The 18,615-nt window shown below is 34.4% G+C and overlaps 1 protein-coding gene across 1 annotated transcript in view; it reads left to right on the top strand.

The window, feature by feature from the left end:
• LOC142230586 (potassium channel, subfamily K, member 16) overlaps positions 1 to 18,615 on the top strand; it is a 237,111-nt gene that overhangs the window by 130,843 nt on the left and 87,653 nt on the right. Inside the window, exon 4 of the mRNA XM_075301226.1 lies at positions 18,340 to 18,436. Coding sequence (XP_075157341.1) covers positions 18,340 to 18,436 — 97 coding nt within the window. The remainder of the gene's footprint in view (positions 1 to 18,339; positions 18,437 to 18,615) is intronic.

Below are 18,615 nucleotides of genomic sequence, written 5' to 3'. Positions count from 1 at the left end.
TTACAAACCAAAAAGGTTTGTAATTGCGCTGCATTATATGCTATTGATTTTATCACCTTCCACAATCCTTCGCCTGATCCCTATTAAGACTTATCATATTTTCTATTAAAGCCCGCCTTCCATTTGCCGGATTATGCTTTGGCCCGTCAAAAATATCGGTATTTCGGTCGACCACGTATACGATAGTCCGATTCTAAATAATTGGGTCGACTGATCCCATTTCCTCATAGGTAACCCCAACATTGTGACGATTCCTGGATCACATCTTCGAGGGAGAGCCTCGTCTTTTATGGGCTGTATTTTATAGTTTAGTTTAAGATGCCAAATATACTTTTTATCGTCAATTGTACTCCATTGTTTTGGCTTTTAAAGGGTGATACGGTCAAAATTTGTTCAATATAAAATTGACGTATTTCTTCCAATTTTGCATTTAAAAAAAACCCCCTCATTTTGAAGGTGTGTGTGTGTAGAATGTTGTTCCTATTTTGATTTTGGAATTCACTCTTCAGTTGTCAAAATGCCGTCCAAGTAAGAAGAGCAGCGTATCAAAATTTTGCTCGCGCATCGCGAAAATCCGAGCTACTCACACGCAAAGCTGGCAAAATCGCTAAAAGTTGCCAAATCAACCGTTACAAATGTAATTAAAGTGTTTGGGGAACGTTTGTCGACAGCCAGGAAGTCTGGATCGGGGGGAAATCGAAAACCGGAAGCCGCTGAGACGACAAAGAGAGTTGCCGGTAGTTTCAAGCGAAACCCTAACCTCTCTCTCCGAGATGCCGCAAATAAGCTGGGTGTATCGTCTACAACCGTGCATCGAGCCAAAAAAACGAGCCGGACTATCGACTTACAAGAAGGTAGTGACTCCAAATCGCGATGATAAACAAAATACGACGGCGCGATCCCGGAGGCTGTACACGACGATGCTGACGAAGTTTGACTGCGTGGTAATGGACGACGAAATCTACGTCAAAGCCGACTACAAGCAGCTTCCGGGACAGGAGTTTTATACGGCAAAAGGAAGGGGAAAGGTAGCAGATATTTTCAAGCAAATAAAACTGTCAAAGTTCGCAAAGAAATATCTGGTTTGGCAAGCCATCTGTTCCTGTGGCTTGAAAAGCAGTATTTTCCGGGACTGTCAACCAAGAAATTTACGTGAAAGAGTGTTTGAATAAACGTCTGCTGCCTTTCCTGAAGAAACACGGTTGTTCCGTACTGTTTTGGCCGGATTTGGCATCTTGCCATTACGGTAAAAAGGCCATGGAGTGGTACGCCGCCAACAACGTGCAGGTGGTTCCCAAGGACAAGAACCCTCCCAACACGCCAGAGCTCCGCCCAATTGAGAAATACTGGGCTATTGTCAAGCGGAACCTAAAGTAGACCAAAAAAAACTGCTAAGGACGAGCAGCAGTTCAAGGCAAACTGGCTTTCTGCGGCGAAGAAGGTGGACAAGGTGGCTGTACAAAATCTGATGGCAGGTGTCAAGCGTGAGGCCCGGTAATTCGGATTTGGAAAAGCGAAAGCCTAACTGAATATTTTTCCTGAATTTTATACTAATTGAACTTGAAAAAGAAATTTAATTTGATTTTGTAAATAAACGATTTCACCGATTTGCACGCGTTTTCCCTTGACCAAATTTTGACCGTATCACCCTTTATTTGACCTTTAAAATTTCAAGTATCAGATTTTCTCGAGGATGTAGGATTTTTTGTAATATTTTATACCACCGGTCGAAAAGAATTTTTGGTTAAATAACAAAAGAAACTTTTTGCTATCACCACGCGTTGGGCGCCAGTTTTAGAGAGCACTATATGTTCGCCATGAAAACCTCTTTTAATCGGGCGTTAGGCTATCTACTTTTTGGACACAGGCTTAGAGATTGTAGGTTCAGCCTATGGCTCGAACAAAACCTTTTCCAGTGGTTGATATATTTATTCTTTCAAAGGATCACCGTTTTTTGAGGTCTTTGACCAAGAAATAGAATTTGTTAATTCATAGAAAAATTTATAAAAAAAGTCTATTAGCCATTGCCTACTCTTGTAATTGCAGAATATTCCCATTCAGAGGATTGAGAAGATGAAGGGGTCAACTAACTTGCATTATGGCTGTAATCCAAGGTATACACCTACATGCCATGTATGAAATAAGATCTTTTATTTGCATATTGAGAGACCTTGAAAGCCCATTTCAGAACAGATCTAAAAATAATAAAAAATAAAAAATAAGAAGGTCGTACAAAATTTAACAGGTTGGAAACCAGTTTAATTGAGCTCCTCTTCTGATTTAACTGCTTCAGAGTAACTTTAACTAAGCAATGGTCGTAAATCTTTGGGTCGATCTACTAATTTAACTTCTTCTTAAATACAAATATTTCGAAAATATCTCTATTCCATGAATATTCAGTTGTATTTTTCCATTGATCGGGCTGCCATGGACTGAATTGTCTAGTTGAGTCTGAATCAAATCGGGCTGCCACTTTAACCTATTGATCTGAATAATACAAATTAATATCCATTAAATTAAAATACAGTGTGTATTCCTTATCTCACGTTGGGCGCCAGTTTGAATTTTATAATTTGAGAATATTATTTATATAAAATTGGCGCCCAACGTAAGATAAGTATAAACAAAAATGATGTTTTAAATTCATACGTGTTCAGATAAATATGATTTCGGATCAATGGCACATTCAAGCAGCATTTATTGTTGTCGAAAATCATTTGCCGTGTATTGTTATCATTTATTTCAATTCTCTTCGAATTGTTCTTCCTTTCCTCATGAATTCACATGCCCATGTGGCTTTCAGCTTTTCTTGGTATTTCCTCTACATGTCATCTTCTCCATTGTATGCATTTATTTCTGCTCTCCCTTGTTTCCTTGTCCGATTTCTTGATATTTGTGCATTTATCGTTTTTGTTGTTGTTGATTGTCATTTAAATTCATTTCATTTTGATTTCAATTCTCTTTCCCTTATTCTTCCATAATTTCTTCATTCACACATGCCCCAAAGTACAAACATAAGAACATCACCGACGGACAGACAGATTTTTCAATTTACTTGAAGTTCATACATAGAGTGACTATCTTCTCTGTGGATTGTGGTGGCAATGGGAATACGAGACTGAGTGTGAAACTATTGGAGATTTTTTTAAGTTTCTTAAATAAATCTAGTTTATGTTTTGTGTACGCTGCAACTGTATAGCAATTTGCACGATTGTTTTCAGAGAACAATTGCTAGGATGTACAATCGGGTATTTATGGGGGGCCCAACGATAAAAGAAGTTTCTTTTTTTTGCAATTTTTATTGAAGGAGTGGATATTTAACAGCAAAGGTATAATGTGTATAAACACTGGCGCCCAACGTTTTGAGTTTTATTCAACAAAATATTTTAATCAATTGTTTTACTGTCTATATTAGATTATTATTGGAGCTAGATTCTAGAAAGAGAAGCTTGCGATAAAAGATCGAATTTCAATTGGAGAAGTGGAAGATTTGGAAGCTGATAAATTGAAGTAGATTAAAACAAGATTTGAAAGTAAGAGCAAGTTGTTTAAGAATTACACTGAAACAAATAAGAACGACAATTCATACTTGTATTCCCGTGGGGGGTTGCTAAAAACGTTGCGAATAGAAATAAGTTCCTGAGGGCATTTGCTGCTAGCACTTGGGGGGAAGATAAAGAGACGATACAAAAGGTCTAGGTTAGGTTAGGTTAGATTATGTGGCAGACTGATGTATCAGGCTCACTTAGAGTATTCAGTCCATTGTGATACCACATTGGTGAACTTCTCTCTTATCACTGAGTGCTGCCCGATTCCATGTTAAGCTCAATGACAAGGGACCTCCTTTTTATAGCCGAGTCTGAACGGCGTACCACATTGCAGTGGATCCAATTAGAGAAGCTTTGAAGCCCGCAGAAATGTCACCAACATTACTGAGGTGAAAGCTTTTTGGTGCTCGGTCGAAGGAGGAATCGAACCCACGACCTTGTGTATGCAAGGCGGGCATGCTAACCATTGCACCACGGTGGCTCCCAAAAGACCTATGAGTCTATTGGTCATCCCCTTATCGATTATGTGGCCCCCGTTTGGACTCCCAATATTAGCGATAGTCAATGGAGAGACTTTCAAATGAGAACTAAATCACCCAAAACATGCCAAATCCTGGAGGGTACCAACCGAAAGAGGTTTGATTTTGGGAAAGATATTCAGTCAATAGACCAGTTGATCGGCGAAGACAGTAATGAGGGAATAAGGATGGCATTGAGGGCGCACACATGGTAGCGGCTATAGATACCTACATACCTGCAGCGTTGTGCTGGGGGAAGACCACCACCTATTGGCGACGATGAGGGACGGCTACCCAGGTCGGTGCTATCTCAGCTACTTGAAAAGTTACAGGTACTTGAAAAGTTACCTTTCCCTTCTGAACCCGGCAATACAAGAATTTGCCCGGATTATGGACAATCGCCTCACGTCACGAGGCATCCTTCGCATATCCTGCAAAGCCAACAGACCTGACACCTATTTCACTCTTGACTCATCCAGTACAGGGGGCTTGCTTCCTCGAACTGGATGTAGAAGCCTAAATGTCTAATCCTAATAATTTGTTTTGTGTTTTATTTTGTTGTAACCCATGGGTTACAACAACAACGACAGGTCTTGTTCCTCATCGCATTTGGTCCTACAAATCAAGGAAACTCTCCTTGTCCAAGGACTGCAACACCCACATAGGACTACTGGGCTACAACAATAACGGTAGCTGTTGTAGACTAAAAAGGCCAGAGAAACCCCACAGAGACTTCGCACGTCCGGCAACGACACAAAATGGAGAAACCTACAGATGGCCAAAGAATATTACGTAGCGGATCGCGATAGGTTTTCATATGAAAACACTAAGAAGTTTCTTTTGATCCAAGGACTGCAACAACCTCATAGGATATCAGGGTAACAGGGCTACAGCAATAACTACAGTTGTCGTCGATTAACAAGGGGAACATGGGCCGCCATATCGGTATTTGTGACCATAGTACGATGAGAGGAAATAATCCTGGCAACAGACAATTCTATCCATTGACCGATTTTGCTGATCCTCGTCCGGCCGTCAGAGACACACAATGGAGAAACCTACAAAAGTCATAATAGACTAAATAGTCTAAGCGAGCCTGAATCAAATCGGGCTGCCACTTTAACCTAACCTACAAATGGCTCAGAACACTACGTTGCGAATCGTCATAGGTTTTCATTCAAATGAATCCGTGTAGTACCTCCAGCAGAAGTTCCAGGTGCTGTCAGTGAGAGAAAAGTGCATCCTCCTGACTCGCCAGCACCTTAATAAGAATAGAATGATTGGACAACCCTATCATGCAACGGTTATGAGGGATTGTTTGAAACGATTTACTCGTATCAGGCTCCACTTTAGGAAGAAATTAAACTCATTTGGTCATCTGTTTACCAATTCCAAGAAGTTGTCAGTGTCGCGTCAGCACTTTATTAAGTGTGGAAGTATTGAACATACTAATCATGCAGAAATTCGGAGGGCTCCTCCCGAATGAATCCCTCCCATCAGGCTCGATTTGAGGAAAGAATTAAACTCAATTGGTCATCTGATTGGAGACAACATCGTTGAGGGAATGCAGACAGCTATGGGAATAGTCTAAGTGAGCCTGAATCAAATCGGGCTGCCACTTTCTCCTAACCTACAAATGTCTCAGAACATTGCGTTGCGAATCGCGATAGCTTTTCATTCAAAGAAAAGGGATTGTTTGAAACGATTTATTCTTATCAGACTCCACTCCAGACTCCAGGAAGGAATAAAACTCATTTGGTCATCTGTTTACTAATTCCAAGTCCAAGATGCTGACAATTTTGACCATGCAGTAATTCGAAGGGATCCTTCCGAACGAATAACACCCAATCCCAATCCAAGTCCAAGATGCTGTCAGTGACGCTGTCAGTTTTGAACATCCTAACCATGCAGTAATTCGGAGGGATCCTTCCGAACGAATAACTCCCAATTGGGCTGGATTAGAAAAAAGAATTAAACCCAATTGATTGAGGGAATGCAAGCATCTCTGGACCTGGTTCCTCCGTAAACGACACAGGAGGCAATATTGTCCAATTGGTACATTGTTCTTGGACCGTCGTCCATATGTGAAGAAAGAAAATGGTTGCCTAGAGAAACCAGATAGGTGCTATATCAGCTTAGGTCTGGTACACTTTGTTAAGTGTGGAAGTATTGAACATCCTAACTATGCAGCAATTTGAAGGGATACTTCCGTAGGAATAACTCCCATTAGGCTTGATTTGAGAAAAGAATTAAATTCAATTGGTCATCCGATTGGAGACACCTTGGTTGAGTGAATACAGGCAGCTCTGGGACTGGTTCCCACGGAAACGAGGCAATGTTGGTCAATTGGCATTGTCCTTGGACTGCTTCCAGCACGAGTTCAAGATGCTGTCAGTAAGAGCACAGTACACCCATTTGACGCGTCAGCACTTTATTAAATGATGAAGTATTGGACATCCTAACCATGCAGCAATTTGGAGGGATCCTTCCGTAGGAATAACTCCCATTAGGCTTGATTTCAGAAAATAATTAAACTCAATTGGTCATCCGATTGGAGACACCTTCGTTGAGGGAATACAGGCAGCTCTGGGGCTGATTCCCACGGAAACGATACAGGAGATAATGTTGGCCAATGTCCTTAGTGGAATACCGTCGCCCATAAGAGAATACGGGAAAATGTTGCCTAGAAAGACCAGATCGGTGCTATAATCATCTCCGGTCTGGTATCTCTAGGTTCCTAAAAAGCTATCTCTCGCTCCTGGATCAAGCAATTGAGATTGAATGTCCACAATCTGCGGTCACTCGCCTCTCATAACGAAACATCTCTTTGCATGTCCCGTCAAACACACAGATTTGACCCTTGATTCCCCAAAGACACATCAAGTTGAGACAACTCGCTTTCCTGAGCGTGGAAAACAGAATCGATTCTCCTTGCAGTCGGTCTCACACATCGGCGTCGACACAAGATGCTTCTCTTTGTCCAAAGACTGCATTTGTTTTTGCACCCAGCGTTTGCAGTTTTCGCCAACTGGATGGAATAAAGAAGGATTAGAAAACGTCGAGGAGACGGCGTTCCCAAGTTAGACAATTTTGTTGAAGATGGAAAGAGAGTGTTAAGCTCTCAGTCTATGTCTGTTCGAAGTAAAAGGTTCGACTCTTCTAGCCAACCTAACCCATATATCAGTTTGTAGAACTGAATAAACAAATTTCCATTTTGATTGAGTTGGCTTCGTTCTTGTGATGCAATTTGTTCTACCACCTCTGCACAATTGTGCGTTGTTGCAAACCCACCGTATAATTTTCTTTCCATTCCATCTCTTGCGACACAGGCTAAATTGCCATTTAATATCATTTTGCAATGATTTTCACTGTTGCTGCTGCTTTCTATCATCGTTTGGGAATTGATGAGACTACAGAATTGATAGCAGCAAACAAAGGACTTAGGCCATGAGAATCAATGGCAATTGGATGAATTTCTTGTTTTCGATTAATTTTGTCTGTTTTGTTTTTTTTTTTTTTTCATTTCAGTTTTGTGATTTTAATGCATTTTTGGTTTCTATTGTATCTGCAGCACTTAAAGTTTTAACTGGAAATTTGTGTATTCACGAATGAATGTTTTTTTGGGACAAAAATGCACAAAAGACAAAATGAGAAAATAACAACGCCAGCAATTCAGGCGCAATAAATTTGCATTACTAAACAAAATCAACATTTAACTTTGTGTTGCTGCATCATTGTCTGATGTTATTGTAACTACTGCTGCTACTATTGGTGCTGCTATTGCTGTTGATGATGATGATGATGATGACGATGTTGATTTATCCTTATCTATGCGGAAAACATTTGTTTGTATGTCGAACAATAGGGGTTTGAATTATTTTTTTTTGTATAAGTGTTGAAGGAATTTTTTGGGAACTAGAAGTTTTTACAAAATCGAGTGAAAATGGCTTGAATGTCGGGTAGTTAGGAGGCTTTTATTTCTATAGAAAATTTTTTGAAAATTTTATTTCTATAGATTTTTTTTTTGAAATTTTATTTCAATAGAAAATATTGTCAAAATTTTATTTCTATGACAAATTTTGTCAAAATTTTATTTCCATAGAAATATTTTGTCAAAATGTTATTTCTATAGGATATATTATCAAAATTTTATTTCTATAGAAGTTTTTTGAAAATTATTTTTATATATAAAATTTTGTCAAAATTTTATTTTTATACCCTCCACCATAGGATGTATATTAACTTTGTCATTCCTTTTGTAACACATCGAAATATTGCTCTTAGACCCCATAAAGTATATATATTCTGGGTCGTGGTGAAGTTCTGAGTTGATCTGAGCATGTCCGTCCGTCCGTCCGTCTGTTGAAATCACGCTAACTTCCGAACGAAACAAGCTATCGACTTGAAACTTGGCACAAGTAGTTGTTATTGATGTAGGTCGGATGGTATTGCAAATGGACCATATCGGTCCACTTTTACGTATAGCCCCCATATAAACGGACCCCCAAATTTGGTTTGCGAGGCCTCTAAGAGAAGCAAATTTCATCCGATCCGGCTGAAATTTGGTACATCGTGTTAGTATATGGTCTCCAACAACCATGCAAAAATTGGTCTACATCGGTTCATAATTATATATAGCCCCCATATAAACCGATCCCCCGATTTGGCTTGCGAGGCCTCTAAGAGAAGCAAATTTCATTCGATCCGGCTGAAATTTGGTACATGGTGTTAGTATACGGTCTCTAACAACCAGGCAAAAATTGGTCCACATCGGTCCATAATTATATATAGACCCCATATAAACCGATCCCCCGATTTGGTTTGCGAGGCCTCTAAGAGAAGCAAATTTCATCCGATCCAGCTGAAATTTGGTACATGGTGTTAGTATATGGTCTCTAACAACCATGCAAAAATTGGTCCACATCGGTCCATAATTATATATAGCCCCCATATAAACCGATCCCACGATTTGGCTTGCGATGCCTCTAAGAGAAGCAAATTTCATCCGATATGGCTGAAATTTGGTACATGGTGTTAGTATATGGTCTCTAACAACCACGCAAAAATTGGTCCACATCGGTCTATAATTATATATAGCCCCCATATAAACCGATCACCACATATGACCTCCGGAGCCTCTTGGAAGACCAAAATTCATCTGATTCAGTTGAAATTTGGTACGTGGTGTTAATATATGGCCTCAAACTCCCATGAAAAAATTGGCCGAAATCGGTCCATAATTATATATAGGCCCCATATAAACCGATCCCCAGATTTGACCTCCAGAGCCCCTTGGAAGAGCAAAATTCTTCCCATTCGGTTGAAATTTGGTACGTGATGTTAGTATATGGTATCCAACAACCATGCAGGAATTGGTTCCTATCAGCCCATAATTATATATAGCTCCCATTTAACCGATCGCCAGATTTGACTTCCGGTGCCTTTTGGAGAAGCAAAATGCATACGATCTGCTTGAAATTTGGTACGTGGTGATCGTATATGATATTTCACAACCATGCCAAAAGTGGTCCATATCAGTCCATAATCATATATAGCCCCATATAAACCGATCCCGAGTTGAAATTTGGTACATTGTGCTAGTATATGGTCGTTAACAACCATGCCTAACTAGGTCCATATCGGTCTATAGTTATATATATCCCTCAGATAAATCGATTTCCAATCACACAAAAATTGGTCCATATCAAGTTCATAATTGTATATAGCCCCCATTTCAATTCTGGCTCTCTACGTAACGTGCAAAAAGTCCATATCGATTCGTAATTATTTGTAGACTTAACTATAGATAATTTTTTTGTCTAATATATACCACGTATGGACTAACTCACAATTTAGAAAACGATGTTAAGAAGTTTTAAGATACCACAACCCAAGTATTTCGATTGTGGATGACAGTCTTTCGTAGAATTTTCTACGCAATCCATGGTGGGGGGTACATAAGATTCGGCCTGGCCGAACTTACGGCCGTATATACTTGTTATAAAAATTTTGTCAAAATTTTATTTCTATAAAAAATTTTGTCAAAATTTTAGCTCTGTTTAAAATTTTGTCAAAATTTTATTTCTATAGAAAATTTTATCAAAATTCTATTTCTATAAAAAATTTTGTCAAAATTCTAGTTCTATAGAAAATTTTGTAAAATTTTTTTTCCATAGAATATTTGATTAAAATTTCATTTCTATATAAAATTTTGTCAAAGTTTTATTTCTATAGAAAATTTTACCAAAATTTTATTTCTATAGAAAATGTTCTCAAAATTTTGTTTTCTATAGAAAATTTTGTTAACATTTTATTTCTAAAGAAAATTATGTCAACATTTTAGTTCTATAGAAAATTTTTTGAAAATTTTATTTCTATAGAAAATTTTGTCAAAATTTTATTTTTATAGAAAATTTTGTCAAAATTTTAGTTTTGTTTAAAATTTTGTCAAAATTTTATTTCTATATCAAATTTTGTCAAAGTTTTATTTCTATAGAAATTTTTGTCAATATTTTATTTCTATAGAAAATTTTGTCCAAATTTTGTTTTCTATAGAACATTTTATTAGAATTTTATTTCTATAGAAAATTTTGCCAAAATTTTATTTCTATAGAAAATTATGTCAAAATTTTATTTCTATAGAAATTTTTGTCAAAATTTTATTTCTATAGAAAATTTTGTCAAAATTTTATTTCTATAAAAAATTTTGTCAAATTTTTGTTTATATAGAAAATTTTGCTAAAATTTCATTTCTATAGAAAATTTTGTCAAAATTCTATTTCTATAGAAAATTTTGTCAAAATTTTTTTCTATAGAAAATTTTGTTTTCTATAGAAAATTTTTTTAAAATATTATTTCTATAGAAAATTTTTTGAAAATTTTAGTTCTATAGGAAATTTTGCCAAAATTTTATTTCTATAGAAAATTGTGTCAAAATTTTATTTCCGTAGAAAATTTTGTCAAAATTTTATTTCTATAAAAAATTTTGTCAAAATTCTATTTATATAGAAAATTTTGTCAAATTTTTGTTTCTATAGAAAATTTTGCTAAAATTTCATTTCTATATAAAATTTTGTCAAAGTTTTATTTCTATAGAAAATTTAACCAAAATTTTATTTCTATAGAAAATGTTCTCAAAATTTTGTTTTCTATAGATTTTTTTTGAAAATTTTATTTCTATAGAACATTTTTTGAAAATGTTATTTCTATAGAAAATTTTTTGAAAATTTTATTTCTATAGAAAATTTTTTGAAAATTTTATTGCTATAGAAAATTTTTTGAAAGTTTTATTTCTATAGAAAATTTGTGAAACATCAAGAATTCTACCATTTTTGGTAGAATTCTACCAACTGTGACAAATGTGATTTTTGCACATGGCTCTGTGTTCCTTCACGCTGATTTCCCCATTATTCCCTTCTCAGAGTACTCACCTTTCCCAGTTCCTTAGATTTAATATCACTCCAAATTGTCTTCGTTGTCCTTCCGTTTGTCTCACTGTTCCTTATGAGTCACGTGACAGCGTCATCTTCGCGTTTATTACTATCGCATTTTGGTATTGTTGCACAAAGTACTCACCTTTACTAGTTTCTTAGATTTTTTCCGTTATTCCCTTCGGGGAGTACTCACCTTCATAAGATCCCCAGACTTAATTTTCTTTGAGCCTTCTCCCCCTCCTTTCTTCCTATTCGAAAATTGTGGCATTGTTTCTCATCACTATATATGTGCCTTCATTTTTATTTCCCCACTACTTCCTACTCACATTTCTTAATTGCTAGGATTTAAATGCGTTTGAGTCACCGCAAAAGGTATTCGCCATCCTTCGGAATATATCAGTGTTCCAGGTCACATTTTTAAGTTGCAAGGATTTAAATTCGTTTGAGTCACCCCAAAGGGTCTTCGCCATCCTTCGGAATATATCAGTCTTCCATGTCACCCTATGTGTCTTTCAGTATATTTCCCTTTATTCCCTTCCGGGAGTACTCGTCTTCACAAGATCCCTATATTCCTCCCTGCTATGAGTCTCTTTATAGTCGCCATTCCTACTGTCGCATTGTGACATTGTTGCACATCGCTCTATGTGACTTCAATTTATTTCCCTTCTCATAGTACTCACCTTTACACCTGTACGAGTTTCCGAGATTTTAATAACGCTTGAGTCACCCCATAGTGTCTTCGTCGTCCTTCCGACTGTCTGACTATTCCACATCGCTGTATGAGTCTCTGGACTCGCAGGATCTTTTTGATACCTATTACCGAGTACCTCCTTACGTAATATTTGGCCCAAAATTTTGTTGTTGAATAGGTCTTTTATTTTGGGATGATGGTCTTTAGGTTTTTCTTCAAATGAAATCATCGGGTTTATAAAAAAATTGGCGCCCGACATGGGCTACATTATCGATTGACTTTGATAACCAGTTAGAATAACAGCTACATCAGTATATAGACACTACGCTTTTTTTCTATAAGTTCAGAATAAATCCTCTAAAGTTTTCATTTTCATCTTCGTGACACTCTGTACATTCGATCTAGTTAGTCATTCCAAAAAGCTGCTCATTGCTTCTCGATATTTATTGATTATATCCATACGTAATATTTTTTATTACGGTATGATGATTTTTAGGTATTTGTCCAGATGAAGTTATCGGGTTTCCGGCTAGTAGTTTGTGTTATAATAAATTGGCGCCCGACACGGGTCACATAAGCGATTAACTTTACCACACAACTGCAAAGTGTTTTCGTCGTCCTTTCGGCTGTCAGATTATCCCATATCGTTCTATGTGTCTATGGACTCGTATCTATGGAATTTGGGAGTTTTTATCCATGTTTTTTTCTGCAGAAATTAAAAAAAAAAATCTAAACTGGCAACCCTAATACATTTAGCTATATCTAAAATTGTGCATTTTTATGAGTCTCTGTATGCATTTTTGTTAGTTTGTATAAGTTTTGATTGAGCCAACAACAATCGACAAATTTACCATGAAAAATCAGAATATAAACAAGGATATTGTTGTGTATTTGCATAATGCCATTTACATTTAACTGCTACTGCTGCTGCTGTTGCTACAGCCATTGCATGGCTTACAACATGCCTGATGGCAATCAAGGCAAGGCCACATGCAATGCAAGGATGCCATCAGGTGGTAAGAGTTTGGAGAATTGGAGAGAAACCCTTTTATTTTTGCTTTGTTATGGGCCGCAGGTTTTTCGTTGTTAAAAGTTTTCATCGATACCCAAAGGGCTAGCAAACTTTGACGTTTTTAAAGACTGGCAATATAGAGGCTTTTAAGGTTAAAAGAGAGCGATTCTTTCTGGAACAATAATTGCAATTACCAGCAAGCATATACTTATGCTTGCTCCAATTGCTATTGAATTTATTCTCCTCCACATACACTCTCAACTTAATTTGTTTTGATTGTATATAGCAATCAAGTATTTATTGCTGGCTCAATTCATTTGTTATTGTATAGGTGGGATTGGTAGTAAGAGCGAGAAAGGGTATTCTTTGAATGCAATATCCTTTTGTTATGCACATTGATGGTTTATTGTTTTGTGTTTTTCCGTTACAATTGATTGCATTTGAATTTAAATTTATTTACTTTGCTTCGTTTTGTGTGCTACATGCATATACCACATATTATCAATACACTGGCAGGTACTTACCTTCAAGGATCAACCAGGATGCATGCATGGAATAAATAAACTACAGCCAACCACTTGCAAACAACTTTTCCTCGATTTCATATTACATATGTAGATTTTCGAAATTTTGCGACCCCCCCTCTCTCTTTCCGTCTCTCTAATAGAATGGTTGATTTTTCTTGTGTTCTTCCTTCGTCCTTTTTTTGTATGGTTATGCTTGAAGGCATGTTTTAAAAAATAAATGCATTTGGGGGGGAGGTCACTAAATCAATAAGTTCATTTGTAATTGTTTATTGAAGAATAAGGAAGCAGTCAAACTATTTGAAAAAACGAAAAACAGGATGTCATGAGATATTTATATGCATTCGTTTGATATTCAAGGAAACATGATTTCTATAGAAGGGAATAAGGTGACTTACGTATGTTTTCATAACAAATGGAAATAAATTTGGATCTAGTTCACTCTAGAAGGCACATCATCATACCCCAAAACCGACCAGAAACACCTCCTGTGCTAGTCTAACCCTGAAGATGATGACTCTGAGGCAAGCAGTGATGTAATGTGGGATCGAGCGATAATTCTGGTAGGAGATCAGATTTATAACACCCTGGGCACATAGTAATTTGAGTTATAATTAATTTGGCGCCCGACACGGGGCATTTGATCTATGAACATTAACATAAAACTATGCTAACCGATTAAAACAACAGCTACATAATTATATAGACACTGATCTACAAGTGCAGAATAAATACTCTAAAGTTCTCATCCTCATATTGGTGGCACTCAGTACATTCGACCTCTTTAGTCATTTCAAAAAGCCGCCCATTGCTCTTTGATATTCACTGACTACCTCCATACATAAAAAGTGGTCCTAGATTCTGTAGATTACCGTTCTTTTATATGGGTATGATGGTCTTTTCGAATTTCTTTAAATGAAGTTATCGGGATTTCTGCTATTAGTTTGAGTTCTAATAAATTGGCGCCCGACACGGGGCACATAATCTAAGAACTTTACCATACACCTATGCTGGCCGGCTAAAACAACAGCTATATCAGTATATAAATACGAAGCTTTTTCTACAACTGCACTACCGATCTTTGATTTGGGCATTTTTCCAAATGAAGTTATCGGGATTTCAGGTTGTAGTTTGAGTTATAATAAATTGGCGCCCCATACGGAGCATATATCTACGAACTGTAACATACATATTCTGGACACTCAGTACACGCGACATTTCTCCAGATGAAGTTATCGGAGAAATTCTGCTCCTCCCTATAGCGTCTCCCAACTAAGTTGGCTGAGGAATTCACATACGTGTTCCACCCCTCTCCATCCTACAGAATATAGACTCTTTGGAGACACCACTTTAGGGTGCTTCATTTGTCCCTCTCCTAGCTGTGCAATATTAGTAGGAGTTTTAGAGTTTTCATTTGGAGCATCCTGCAATATCTGAATGAAATCTGCTTGACCCCATGGTATTTTGAGTTCATTAAGGTGGTGATGTGAATGACAGCGCTTACATTAGAGGCCGAATCGGAGTGCCTATATCCCCTAGGAGGGAAGAAAGTACAGTTACCATAGTTTGTAGATTGGTAGAATTATTTGGTAGATTCTGCAAAGTATTCTTCTCCAACTAAGAGGTACTTAAATTTTTATAGAAATAAAACTTGGGCAAAATTTCCTATGGAAATACAATATTGGCAAAATTTTCTATAGAAATAAAATTTTGACAAAATTTCTATAGTAATAAAATTTTGGCAAATTTTTGTACAGAAAAAAAATTTTGACAACATTTTCTATAGAAATAAAAATATATAGAAATAAAATTTTGGCAAATTTTAGAAATAAAATGTTGGCAAATTTTTCTATAGAAATAAAATTTTGACAACACTTTCTATAGAAATAAAATTTTGACGAAATTTTCTATAGAAAATAATAAGAAGAAAAATTTTTATAGAAATAAAAGCTTGGAGAAAATTTCAATAACATAGAAATACGATTTTGGCAAAATTTTTTTTTGGAAATAAAATTTTGAGAAAATTTTCTAAGAAATTTTGACAAAAATTTGGCAAAATTTTCTACAAAATTAAAATGTTGGCAAAATTTTCTATTGGAATAAAATTTTGACAAAATGTTCTATAATAATAATATTTTGGCAAAATTTAACATAAAAAAAGTTGACAAAATTTTCTATACAAATAAAATTTTGACGAAATTTTCTATAGATATAAAATTTTGGCAAAATTGTCTATAGAAATAAGATATTGGCAAAAATTTCTATTGAAATAAGATTTTGTCAAATTTTTCTGTAGAAATAAAATTTTGAGAAAAATTTCTTAAAAATTTTGACAAAATGTTAGCAAAATTTTCTATTGAAATAAAATTTTGGCAAAATTTTCTCTAATAATAAAATTTTGGTAAAATTTTCTATAGAAATAAAATTTTGACAAAATGTTCTATAAAAATTTAATTTTGGCAAAATTCTTTATAGAAATAAAATTTTGACAAAATATTCCATAAAAATAAATTTTTGACAAAATTTGCCTAAAGAATTAAAATTTTAACAAAGTTTTATATAGAAATACAATTTTGACAAAATTTTTGTTAGTGAAAAATGTTGGCAAAATTTTCTATAGAAGTACAAGTTTGGCAAAATTTGCTATAGAAATCAAATTTTGGGAAAAATTTTCTAGAGAAATAAGATTATGACAACATTTTTCTATAGAAATAAATGTTGGCAAAATTTTCTATAGAAATACAATTTTACTAAAATTTTCTATAGAAATAAAATTTTGAGAAAAATTTCTACAAAATTTTGACAAAATGTTGGCAAAAATTTTTATTGGAATAAAATTTTGGCAAAATTTTCTCTAATAAAAAAATTTTGGTAAAATTTTCTATACAAATAAAATTTTGACAAAAATTTGGCAAAATTTTCTACAAAATTAAAATGTTGGCAAAATTTTCTATTGGAATAAAATTTTGACAAAATGTTCTATAATAATAATATTTTGGTAAAATTTAACACAAAAAAAGTTGACAAAATTTTCTATACAAATAAAATTTTGACGAAATTTTCTATAGATATAAAATTTTGGCAAAATTGTCTATAGAAATAAGATATTGGCAAAAATTTCTATTGAAATAAGATTTTGTCAAATTTTTCTGTAGAAATAAAATTTTGAGAAAAATTTCTTAAAAATGTTGACAAAATGTTAGCAAAATTTTCTATTGAAATAAAATTTTGGCAAAATTTTCTCTAATAATAAAATTTTGGTAAAATTTTCTATAGAAATAAAATTTTGACAAAATGTTCTATAAAAATTTAATTTTGGCAAAATTCTTTATAGAAATAAAATTTTGACAAAATATTCCATAAAAATAAATTTTTGACAAAATTTTCCTAAAGAATTAAAATTCTAACAAATTTTCTATAGAAATAAAATTTTGAGAAAAATTTCTACAAAATTTTGACAAAATGTTGGCAAAAATTTCTATTGGAATAAAATTTTGGCAAAATTTTCTCTAATAAAAAAATTTTGGTAAAATTTTCTATACAAATAAAATTTTGACAAAATTTTCTATAGATATAAAATGTTAACAATATTGTCTATAAAAATAAAATATTGGCAAACATTTCTATTGAAATAAAATTTTGAGAAAAATTTCTACAAAATTTTGACAAAATGTTGGCAAAATTTTCTATTGGAATAAAATTTTGGCACATTTTTCTCTAATAAAAAAATGTTGGTAAAACTTTCTATAGAAATAAAATTTTGACAAAATTTTCTATAAAAAAATTGACAAAATTTTCCTATAGAATTAAAATTTTGACAAAATTTTCTATTGTGATAAATGTTGACAAAATTTTCTATAGAAGTAAAATTTTGGCAAAATTTGCTATATAAATCAAATTTTGGGGAAAATTTTTCTAGAGAATTAAGATTGTGACAACATTTTTCTATGGAAATAAAATTTTGGCAAAATTTTCGATAGAAATACAATTTTGGTAAAATTTTCTAAAGAAATAATATTTTGGCAAAATTTTCTATAGAAATCAAATTTTGGGCAAAATTTTCTATAGAAATACAATTTTGTTAAAATTTTCTATAGAAATCAAATTTTGGGCAAAATTTTCTAAAGAAATAAAATATTGGGAAAATTTTCAATAGAAATAAAATTTTGTCAAAATTTTCAATAGGAATAAAATTTTGGCAACATTTTCTATAGAAATAAAATTTTTCCATAGATATATAAAGAGCTTTAAAAACTATTTTGGGGCAGATAAAGTCTTTCATAGCCGTGGTACATCCACGAACGCATTGTGTCGAAGTTTCGCGTCTGGACCGATTGTGATCCCCCTTTTCTTTTTCCTAATACCCATTTCGCCCAGCTCTTATCAAATTTGTTTTTTTGTTATTTTTACTCTGTCTGTATTAATAGAACTATTTTAAGATTTCCTCATACCGAACCAGAATATAATCTTCACCACCTTATTACTCCCAAATGTTCAATGTTTTTGTTTGAATTAAGTACATGTTGACACTTTGCTAAATCTTAGTTACACCATCAACATCAACAGAAACGATTCTAATTTGTTTATGCTGTCATTTTGGTATTTATTTTTAGAACGGTTGATCGCCTGTGGTCGATAACAGAAGATTTGAATATTTTGTATAAGGAAAATTGGACCCGCTTGGCAGCACAGGAGGTGCAACATTTTCAGGTGAGTACTGACAGTCATCATACACAATAAGACACACAGCCTCAATATATCCAGCATCCAACATTTGCTTCCATATTTAGATTACCTACATATACAGACCCTCCAACAAAAAAAGTTTACTCTCTAAGCCTAGATGAGCCTTAAAATAAATTTTTTGTTTACATTACCTTGCCTGTTTT

Source organism: Haematobia irritans, chromosome 3, assembly GCF_050003625.1.
Source record: "Haematobia irritans isolate KBUSLIRL chromosome 3, ASM5000362v1, whole genome shotgun sequence".
Lineage (NCBI taxonomy): Eukaryota > Metazoa > Arthropoda > Insecta > Diptera > Muscidae > Haematobia > Haematobia irritans.
The sequence above is the reverse complement of the archived record's forward strand: the minus strand, read 5'-3'. Positions and strand labels throughout refer to the sequence as shown.